This window comes from Bombina bombina, chromosome 6 (assembly GCF_027579735.1).
Source record: "Bombina bombina isolate aBomBom1 chromosome 6, aBomBom1.pri, whole genome shotgun sequence".
Classification (NCBI taxonomy): Eukaryota; Metazoa; Chordata; class Amphibia; order Anura; family Bombinatoridae; genus Bombina; species Bombina bombina.
In genome coordinates this window covers 515,897,152-515,908,728 of record NC_069504.1, presented here as the reverse complement: position 1 = coordinate 515,908,728, position 11,577 = coordinate 515,897,152, and the positions used below count along the sequence as shown (strand labels likewise).

General features: G+C 38.1%; 1 protein-coding gene across 1 annotated transcript; it reads left to right on the top strand.

The window, feature by feature from the left end:
- The first annotated feature begins 714 nt into the window (after window positions 1-714).
- MEX3B (mex-3 RNA binding family member B) lies at window positions 715-5,393 on the top strand. The gene is made up of 2 exons (XM_053719891.1): window positions 715-1,231; window positions 1,925-5,393. Exons 1-2 carry the CDS (start codon window positions 1,000-1,002, stop codon window positions 3,250-3,252), a joined length of 1,560 nt encoding a protein of 519 aa, XP_053575866.1. The 5' UTR covers window positions 715-999; the 3' UTR covers window positions 3,253-5,393.
- The last annotated feature ends 6,184 nt before the right edge of the window (window positions 5,394-11,577 follow it).

The following is an 11,577-nucleotide window of genomic DNA, read 5'->3' as shown; positions in this document are numbered from 1 at the left end:
CAACGCTAACAAATCGGATATAGAAAAATGTGTAGCAGTAACCGCTTAACTGCCAGAGAAGGCTTCAAATCATTACTTATCAATGTGTTACAGCCGTCTGGGGCAATTGAGGGGATCAAGTGGTGTAGATGTGATTTAGACAGGACTGCAGAGGTAAATATAAAGATAGTAATGACAAATACATGGATGTGTGCAGGTATTAGCTGATTTTTGTTTATTTATTTCCCCCCAACAGTGTTTGGAGTAACATTTTGGCAATAAATGACTTCCCTAAGCATGGCTATCTGAAAACCTCTGAGGGGTCGATGGCCAATTGGAAACTAGACTCAAACCTGTGCTTTCCATCAATGAGCACTGATTTTGCACGTTTTACACCTAAAAAAAACCAAAATGAGGAGGGATGAGCACAGGGTGTGCGTGTATAGTGTGTACGATGTGTCTCTTGTGTTAGACCCAAACACAAGTGTCTCGAATCTTTATTGTTCTGCATTAGACAACAAAGAAATTAGTTCTTTTTTTCCTCTCTCCACTGAACTGGAGGACCGAGGGAGTGGCAGACGCCACAGAACCGCCCTATGTAGCCCTGTTTAACCAATAGTATCAGCCAGGCCCGGTGTCAGTCCTATTGTGCTGTCAAGCCTTGCCGGTGACGTCACGACACTCTTATCCCCCTCTAGTGCCGTCTGGCTGCAGTGGCTCAGACAGGAGGGGAGAAAAACGCTGAGTGAGCCGGGGAGGGGCTCCTTAAAGAAACGCTGCCATCGCTGGCATTTTTTGGCCATAAAGAATTCGGGTAACTGCGTCCTTCATCCCACTGGAAAAACTTTGGGGGCAGCTCCTGACTTTGCAGTGTGACAGGAACAAAGAGTCAAAAAAGCTGTCACCAGTGAGAGCTATAACCCCGGCTGCCTGCCCTCCCTCTCCTCTCCTAAGTGCTGGCCACCTCGGCTTCCTTTGTGTCTGTGCCTGCTACCCAGGCGGGTGTAGTAGTGCTAGATCATGCCCAGCTCGCTGTTTGCAGATATGGAGAGGAGTGGGAGCGGTGGAGGAGGCGAGACCTTGGATGACCAAAGAGCTCTACAGATAGCCCTTGATCAGCTCTCCTTGCTGGGACTGGACAATGACGAGAGCTCAATGTACGACAACGAGCCCCGGAAAAAGAGCGTCAACATGACCGAGTGTGTCCCGGTGCCAAGCTCAGAACATGTGGCAGAGATTGTGGGCAGGCAAGGTAAGAATACCAGCTTCTGGGCAGCAGGGGGATCTCTTTGTCTGCATGCACACAGGGTGGAATAATGCCACGGTGAGGCAGCAATGTTATGGTTAGCAGTGCACAACCAGACAAAGAAAGTGGAGACATGCAAAGCATAGATTGTGCAGAAACAATCCTCAGCACAGATTGTGCAGAAACTCTCCACTGCATGCTAACATCAGCATTAGTCTTTTTTTGCCATTACTTTTGTTTTGATGATAAAGAAAATCAATTGTCCTTTAATGCTTGCAATGTTCCTATCTATCTTGAATCGGAATGATGATTGTTTTGTCTTTGTTTTAGAAAATTCTGAGTATTTTATTTCTGAATATTTTATTAATTAAAATAATAATATATATATATATATATATATATATATAATGTGTCAGTGTATGTATGTGTGTGTGTGTATGTATATGTGTGTGTGTGTGTGTGTATATATATATATATATATATATATATATATATATATATATATATATATATATATATATATATATATATATATATATATATATATATTACTAGCTGCTTTGAGTTGAAAAGGTATTACAATGGTACTTTTATTACCTAATGTGTGCTTACTTCCTGAAGGCAAGATGTTTGTTTATATTATTATTAATTTCTCTACACTGGATTTAATTGCCTCTTTTATCCATGTTTGCTTTCCAGGTTGTAAAATCAAAGCTCTGCGGGCAAAAACCAACACCTACATCAAGACCCCAGTCCGTGGGGAGGAGCCTGTCTTTGTTGTGACTGGGAGAAAGGAAGATGTAGCCATGGCTAGGAGAGAGATCATCTCAGCTGCTGAGCACTTCTCTATGATCAGAGCATCACGGAACAAAAATGCATTGAATGGTGGAGGTTCAGTGCCTGGACCCCCCAACCTCCCTGGACAGACCACCATCCAAGTTCGTGTTCCTTATAGAGTGGTGGGGTTAGTGGTGGGACCTAAAGGTGCCACTATTAAAAGAATTCAGCAGCAGACTCACACTTACATTGTCACCCCAAGCAGAGATAAAGAGCCTGTGTTTGAGGTGACTGGAATGCCAGAGAATGTGGATAGAGCTCGAGAGGAAATAGAGGCTCATATTGCTGTTCGCACTGGAGGAATTATAGAGCTAACTGATGATAATGACTTTCATGCAAACGGTACTGATGTTGGCTTTGATCTGCATGGCACTGGGAGCTTATGGAGCAAACCAACTCCTGGCGTTAACCACAGCACAGGGTCACGCAAGGCTTTCTCTAACTACCGCAATGATAGCTCAAGCTCCCTTGGAAGTGCCTCTACTGACTCTTACTTTGGGGGAACTAATGGTACTAGGCTTGCAGACTACAGCCCGCCCAGCCCTGCTCTCAGCTTCACCAATAATGGTAACAACAATAATAATGTGAATGGCAATGGATATGTGTATACCAGCGAGAGCATCTCACCTGACTGCACTGACCTGAGTTTTGATTCAGGCTTTGACCCCGCTCCTGCTCCTCCTGGCTCAACTTTGCTATGGTCCCAGTTTGAACGCACTTCTGGCACTACAACCTCCAGTGTTCCACCAATTTCTACCTACAATGCTAATGGGCTGCTGACAAATCACAGGCGGCTTAATGGGGTAGGCTGCACCGCTCCACCAAGGCTTTCCCCTCCTTTGCATGGCAGCAATGGGGTCTCAGAGCATCCTTTAGCACGCAGGGTACGCAGTGATCCTGGAGGTGGTCTGAGCTACTCTGCTTACAGCAACATGGGATCTGACTCCTCATCTTCCTCCTCCTCCAGCAGCAGTTCTTCTTCCAGCTCATCTTCCTCTTCATCTGGCATGAGGAGGAAAGGCAGCCGCGACTGCTCAATCTGTTTTGAGAGTGAGGTGATCGCTGCCTTGGTCCCCTGCGGGCACAACCTGTTCTGTATGGAGTGTGCAAACCGCATCTGTGAGAAGAATGAGCCGCAGTGCCCAGTGTGCCACACTGCAGTCACTCAGGCCATACGCATTTTCTCTTAGAACAAACGCTCAAGCCTTTGATATCTATTAAATATCATGAAAAATGAAACACATGCCCTGAGGCTACATTCCCACTTGTATGGTGAAATACACGTGCATGTGTGTGTGTATATATATTATTTTCAAGATTTTATAATATATTAATATATTATAATATATTAATATACAAATATATATATAAATATATATAATCGTATAATATTGCTTAATGTGCCCTAAATTGTGCTATTTAAAAGAGGCATACCAGTCTGTGCTATTGTTTAATTAACTGCTGCCTATAGTAGCTTTTATTGTAGGCACCAAAGATATTGATTAATTTACAGAAGGGAAGATGTCAAGTTGTGTATGTCTCTTTAAGCTTCCCCTACCTATTTTGTGTATTGTCAAAAACATGCTCTGTTTTTTTACCTGTTCTCTTTAGTATAAAAATAAAACACCTGCAGGAATTTTTTTTTTAAAATGCACTCACTACAGAAGCAATATTTGTGCATTTCCTGATATTTTCCTTCATTTCTAGTGTGCCCTCTGAGCCTGTCTTGGAATTTTAGTGCTTTCTTAGTCACATAACCAATAAACTATCAGAGCTGAATGTCACTGTGTTCTCACATGACCTTTTCAGCCCTGAATGTGTTAACTCATCAAGGCTGGGGCACCTAAGAAAAAAGGCCATTGCTTTATTTGAATTAGACCACTGGTTTTCAAACCTGTCCTCGGAGCACATTTTGAGGATATCTGAACTGGAGCACAGGTGACATAATCATCTGATTAGTTAACGGTTATTTTACCTGCTCTCATCCAAGGTAATCCTGAAAACCTGGCCTGTTGGGGCAGCCTGAGGACAGGTTTGAACACCAGTGAATTAGACTGAATACCCAAGCAAGTGGGAATGTAGCTTTTAAAGCTGTAGTATCACATATTTAAAGGGAACTTACAGGAGCCCTTTCCATGTTCGTATATTGTAGCCTGGAAAGACATATTCACATCTATTGCATGTTATAAATATGAATACTTACATCATAGTAGCAGTAGTTCTCACACTGTACTGTTAGACTCTTCCAAACACATTTTTATTTAATTTGAACTACATCATATGTGTGGGCTGTTAGTAATGTGTCCCTATTTGCTAGTAGTTCATAGAATGCTTATTACAACAAGCTGTCTTAATCAGTGGTTGAATGCTTTTTTTTTTTTATATATAATCTATATTCCCTTTCCTGAAAGAACAAAATTTAGTTCCTGTGACAAACCATGATACTGCAGCTTTAACAAAGTAATATTAAACTGTAACATATCTTCTAAATATATATATAAATATAAAATGCATTTAAAATTTTAAAGATGAATTGCATTAATACAGATGGAAGTATTTTATTCTTTTTTGACTTGAAGAAATTATATTTCATATTGCAAAGATGTTTACAAGTATTTTAATTTAAGTTCAGTGAACTTTTTTTGTAGCTGGGTTAAATCTTTTTATTTTTAGTATGGCCGTATGGCAAAGAACACTGTATTATTTTAATATCACACAGTTGTAGATGGGGAAATACAAACCATAAGTCGCGTAATGCTTTGAACAGTATTCTGTTGGGGTGGAGATTTTTATAGGTTCTAAAGAAAAGAAAAAAAATTACAAAAAATTCTGCTTCACCCAGCATTCTTTTTTCTATTCTGTGATATAAAGCATATTTTATTCTATATTATTACAAAAAAGGAAATGTATAAACATATTACACCAACAAGAAGAAACAGTTGACTGCTTTCTAACCTTTGTATAAATAAATTTCAGTGGAATTACAAAATTCAGTTGCACCACTATAGTTTTCGTATTTCTATTTTAATACATTTTGTTTACCACTTTGTGTATATGTAGGTGATGTTACTTGAGCGTAATGTACTTTACTGAGCAAAGTTTTAAAAAAAAAAAAAAAGTATATTTTATTTTATGATAAAAGGTCTTTAACCTCATGGTCAAATACTAATATTATATTTGCTGAGACAAGATTTGAAATTGTATGAAGAGTTTTATTTTTCTGACATTTTAAAGTTCTACATAATAAAGTTAAAACTTAAGTAATGGTGCTACTTCATGTTTTTTTAAGTATTTCTATATAAATCAAATAATAAAAAAAATCCAGAAATGATGTCTTGTCTTGTGATTTGATTTTCTGTAGTTACTGTAATGCCCAGTTGCTTTCCAAACATTCGTGGAATTTTAGAAATTTTGTTAGAAGTCTCATGGGTGAATCTTAGATTAAGTTGCCAGCTACATGGTGTTGAAGTGTAATTCTATGCAGTGTGTGCTATTCCTAGGTCATCAACACTATATAATAATGGATAGTTCTGCCCTCTGAAATATCTATTATCAGGCAGTATCCTCTTTATGTATGCACAGTGCATATATAAGTAGCTAAGCATTGCATTGCAAAAGACCATAAACAAATGTAAAAGAATGGAAAACTCTTGTTTTGCAGTTCAGTTTTCCAATTTGCTTTTATCATCAAATTTTGTTTTATTCTCTTGGTATTCTTTGTTCAAACCTAAATAAACCTAGGTAGGCTCTTATGCTAATTTCTAAGCTGTTGAAGGCTGCCTCTTATCTGTGTATTTTGACAGGTTTTTCAGAGGTTGACAGCGCTAGTTCACGTGTGCTATATAGATAACATTAAGCTCACTCCCATGGAGTTATTTATGAGTCAGCACTGATTGACTAAAATGCAAGTCTGTCAAAAGAACTGAAAGAAGGGGGGCAGTCTGCACAGGCTTAGATGCAAGGTAATCACAGAGGTAAAAAGTGTATTACTATAACGGTCTTTGTTATGCAAAACTGGAAAATGGCTAATAAAGGGATTATCTTTTTAAACCATACAAATTCTGGAGTAGATTGTCCCTTTAAACACAAACAAAATTGACTTGCTGTGCCACATGTTGAAGGGTAAGGGATCTATATACTGCAGGATACACTCTAACCTCTGGGGAAAGTAAAACAAAAAACAACTATATTTTTACTTGGTCAAACAAATAATGAAGCTGCATTATATTATTTACTTCTATTTGTAGCCTGCTGGTTTTACATATTTATAATTGAAATGCCACCAATAACTAAGTAAATGGTTGGCTAAACTCAAACATCCTGGATGACCTTTGCTGTTAATATCTTTATTACCAATCCCTATCTAAAGGACATATATTTGCATTACTAAATCCTTCACTACAAGGGCTGTTAATTGTACCTTTTTTAAAAGGGGATTTTCACCCCATGTGCAAATGACAAGTACTGCAATCTATGTTTTTACTGATTGTAATCTTTTTATAGTATATGTGATCACCACTTTAACCTGTCAACACTTTGAAAGTTCCTTTGGCAGAAAATTAGGTAACCTATTCAATTGTACCATGTTTGCCTCTTAATGGGAAAAAAAAAATGAGATAAAGGATGTGATGTGAACAATTGATATTTTTTATGGATAGTTGTTAGGTTTGCAATAAGTAAATATTGCACAACCAAATTTAACCTTTTAGCTGAAAAAAGGACTGAAGTGTATTGATAGGCAGTGTCATGTATCCAACGGGTTAAAGGGACATGAAAACAAAATATTTCTTTCATGATTCAGACAGAACATACATTTTAAATCTCTTTCCATTTTACTTCTATTATCTAATGTGCTTCATTCTCTTGGTATCCTTTGTAGAAGGAGGAACAATGCACTACTGGGAGTTAGCTGACCACATCGGTAAGCCAATGACTAGGTATTTATGCGCAGCCACCAATCAGCAGCTAGCTCCCAGCACCTGAGCCTACCTATGTATGTTCTTTAACAAAAAACTAAGAGAACTAAGCAAATTAGATAAGAGGTAAAGTGGAAAGTTGTTTAAAATGGTATGCTCTATCTGAACCATGAAACAAATCTGTTTGGTTTTGTGTCCCTATTTATTTTACAGCATATGCTGACTCTTTTTTTCAGTGAAAGATGGATTACTTTTTGTGGGTGAAAAGGTAGATGGAGCTCTTGCTAATAAAAAGCAGGGAGACCTTTCATGTCTAATAATGCAAACTAAACCAAGGCCTTCCTGTGTTTTTAATATTTTCTAAGCCTCTGAGGATTGCAGCTCATTCAAACAGTGGCTAACATTTGTGAAAATAATGGTGTTATAAGACTTGCCTAAGGATATTCCAGTCACATGCCTGCATTATTTGAATACTGGCTACAATTGATATTCCACTTACTATATTATAAATGACAGTCTCCATATTCCCTTGAACTTGCTTGCTAAATTATATTCTATTTGTTATTTTTTCATCAATCCGTCATATAATATACTGCATTCAGTGGCTAAGCAGGGTTTATTGCATTTAATATAAACAAGCAGCTAATTTTAAAAAGACAGTGGCCAAAAATGAAAACTTATCTATGGGTATAGAGAGGGTTGCCACCTTTCTTAAAGAGACAGTTTACTCAAAAATGTTCTCTCATTTTAATTTGTTCCCAAGGATTCACTATGCCTGTTGTAGTGTATTAAATTGTTTACAAGTATTTCCCTTATCCTTATATTGGCATTTAAAATAGTTGATTTAGTCTGTGATACCCCCTCCTATTCTGAAAGTTTCTGGCCTTAGGTCCAAGTAATAGATAATCTGTTTAAATTCAGACAGCAGAAGAAATTACACTCCCAGTGAGGTATAGAAGAGATAAGGTAATAAAATGTTAATGTTCCATTGTTCTCTCCAAGTATTAGTATTTGGTTTATCGACAGATATAAGATAAAGAAGCATTTATATGTACACAATGTGATAAAGTAATGAGATCTGGTTATACCTATAAGCTCAACTCATTTTATTAGGTTGTGGCTTCAAAACATAAAATCGGCTATTTCATATACACAAACTTTCTTATAAATTTTATTCTCTGCAGTTGGTAAAAAAAGTAATTGCAAACACATTAAGGGAAAAACAATTTTACAGTATACTGTCACTTTAAGAAGCAGATACAGCCCATGCTAATTAACATATATTTTAACAAATAATTATGCAGAATACAGACGCTAAAGCAAATAGGAATGATTTAAAATATGATTTATTTTTGATTGAATGCCCACATCATAAAAGGCAAATATTTTTAAATGTATTCAGCTTTGCAGGTAAAATACCCTCTGGTTGGCAAGCCTTGAGCTGCAGCACTTTTTCCATACATTTTATATGAGTGTATGGCACACAATTTAAACGGCACATTTTGAAATGAAGCTTTTGTTCCAGAATTTAAAGTTTCATATAAAATTGATGTTACATATTATTGTTTGTCTTTTTTAATATAAAAAAAGAGAAATGCTCTACTTTGTAAGTGTGTGTAAATTTTGCCCTTAGTAACTAGTTGTCTGACCTCCACAGAGGGGTTAAACACATACAGTAACTAAAGTTCTGCTTAGGATCTGCAGCACATTACTTTCTGAGCACAGCACAGCTGGTGAGCCAATTAGGAGCAGCATACACATGTAATTCCAAATTACCAGCAGTGCTTTGCACAGGAGATGCAGTGTATTGTGGGTGTTAAAGGGACAGTCTACACCATAATTGTTGTTGTTGTTTTAAATGATAGATAACGCCTTTAATACCCATTCCCTAGCTTTGCACAACCAACATTGTTATATTAATACTAGGCGATACGCCTGCAGTCTGTTTTAAAAATACAAACCCCAAAAGGTAATATTACAAAAAATAAAAAAATGTAAAATTACAGAAAAAAATAAACAAAGCTATCCAAAATAAAAAATTTAAACCTAAACTAATACCTCCATAAAAATAAAAAATCCCCCGCAAAATAAAAACACCCCTTAACCCCTTGAGTGCTAACGACGGCTCTGAGCCGTGGCAGAGTTTCTCACTCAGGTGCTAATGACGGCTCAGAGCCGTCGCTAGCACTCTCCCACCTTGAGGGAAATCTGGGGGCTCCCACCCGCTCCTACCCCGGCGATCGTGCCTGTAGAGTGACAGGCATCGCCGGGGCTTCCCGTTTTGCGTGGTGACGTCACGCGTAATGACGTGATGACGTCACTGCACAACTTTATGTAAAAAAATACAATGGACAATATAGGGAAAGGGGCATGCTGCTTAGAAGCCTGTATCTCAGGCATCTAAGCAGCTACAGACCCACCATTGGAAAGGTAATCGCCTAACCTTTCCAATGGTATAAGTCTTGGGGATCTGAAAATAAAAGGAAAAAAGTTAAAAAAATTAAAAATGTAAAATTAAAAAACCCTCAAATGTGCTTAGCACCCAGGTGGGAAATTGCTTTGCACTCAAAGGGTTAATTTAATACCAAACTACCAATAGCCCTTTAAAGCACTTTTGTAGGGCATTGTCCTAAGTTGAACAGCTCTTTTACCTAAAAAAATGACCAATTACCCCTAACAGTAAAACCCCCCAACCAACCCCCCCAAAAAAAAATCTGTCTAAAAAATCCTAAACTACCCATTGCCCATAAAGGGGCATTTGCATGGGCATTGCCCTTTAAAAGAGCATTCTGCTCTTTTACTGCCCTTTTACAGCAAAAAGGCACCCCAAAAATAAAGAAAAAGCTTAAAACTAAGTCCCAAATAGGTACTCATCGTTCCTGAAGTCCGGGGGTGAAGGTCTTCGTCCAGGCGGCTCCATCATCTTCTATCTTCATCCGTAGCGAAGACAGCGCGGAGCGGAGGTGCGGAACGTTTTTTCCCAATGCGCAGATCTGGAGCGGTGGTCCTCAGCGAAGTGGAACTCCTCTTCAGCTGATCTCCGTCGTATGCTAAAATTTTTATACTGCATTCAAATTGTGGTACCTTGCATTCCTATTGGCTGAAATTTTGAAATCAGCCAATAGTATTAGAGCTACTGAAATCCTATTGGCTGTTCAAATCAGCCAATAAGATTTCAGTAGCTCTTATCCTATTGGCTGATTTCAAAATTTCAGTGAATAGCAATGCAAGAAACCCCAATAAAAATGGGGTACCTTGCATTCAATTTTCAGTGTGCGTCAGACGATTGCATGAAGGGGAGCCTCCATGCCGCTGAGGACCACCGCCGCTGAGCATCCACGCTGGGGAAGCCAGCTCCGCGCCGCCTTTGATCCGGATGAAGATAGAAGATGATGGAGCCACCTTGAAGAAGACATTCTCAGTCGGACTTCAGGAACGGTGAGTACCTATTTGGCGTTTTGTCTTAGTTTTTTTTTTTAATTTTTGGGTTGGCTTTTTTTTTAGATTAGGGTTTCTTGGGCAGTAAAAGAGCTGATTTCACTTTTAAGGGCAGTAAAAGAGCTGAATGCTCTTTTATGGGCAATGCCCATACAAATGCCCCTTTAGGGGCAATGGGTAGTTTAGTTTTTTTTAGTGTTAGTTTTTTTTTATTTTGGGAGGTTTGGTGGGTGGGGGTTTTTTACTTTTAGGGGGGGATTTAGTATTTTTTACATGTAAAAGAGCTGTTGAACTTAGGGCAATGCCCTACAAAAGGCCCTTTTAAGGGCTATTGGTAGTTTAGTATAGATTAGGGGGTGTTTTTATTTTGGGGGGCTTTTTATTTTCATAGGTATTAGGTTTAATTTTTGTTTTTTTTTGATAATTTTGCTTATTTTTGTAATTTTAGATTATTTTTTTGTAATTTAATGTTAGGTTTTATTTTTAAATTAATGTTATGATTTTTTATTTTAATTGTAACTTAGTATTGGGGTTAATTTAGGAGGTGTTAGGTTAGGGGGCTTAGTAATTAAATCAGTTATTTGTGTTGTGGCAGGTTGGCGGTTTAGTAGTTAATAGGTTAATTAGGTTTATTGCGATGTGGGGGTTTAGGGTTTAATAGGTTAATTATGTTTACTGCAATTTGGGGGGTTGGTGGTGGTTTAGGGGTTACTAGGTTAATTAGGTTTATTGCGATGTGGGGGGTTGGCAGTTTAGGGGTTAATTAGGTTTATTGCGATGTTGGGGGTTGGCGGTTTAGAGGTTAATATTTTAATTATGTTATTTGCGTTGTATAATTTGCATATTAGGGGTTAATTACTTTATTATTTTGCGATGTGGGGGTTGGCGGTATAGGTGTTTGTTAATACTTTGTGTGGGCGGTTAGGATTTTATTTTGTTATTTCGCTGTGGGCAGTTATGTTTTTTTCTTATTTCGTTGCGGGCGGTTACGTGTTTTTTTTAGGTAATATTTTGTGGGGACGGCTGCGTGTTTTTTCCCCTTAATGCTTAGTTTGCCTACGCTGCATCCAGGTGGATTCCGAAAATGGCAGTGGATTCTTTCACCACCCTGCCATTTTCGGAAACCTTGCGCAGCCAATATTCCTTTGAGGATGCTTGCGC

Bases quoted from the DNA above. Each gene is read 5' to 3' on its own strand.
- MEX3B (XM_053719891.1), top strand. From the start codon at position 1,000: ATGCCCAGCTCGCTGTTTGCAGATATGGAGAGGAGTGGGAGCGGTGGA. The intron at 1,232-1,924 runs GTAAGAATACCA...TTTGCTTTCCAG, and splicing joins AGAGATTGTGGGCAGGCAAG to GTTGTAAAATCAAAGCTCTG.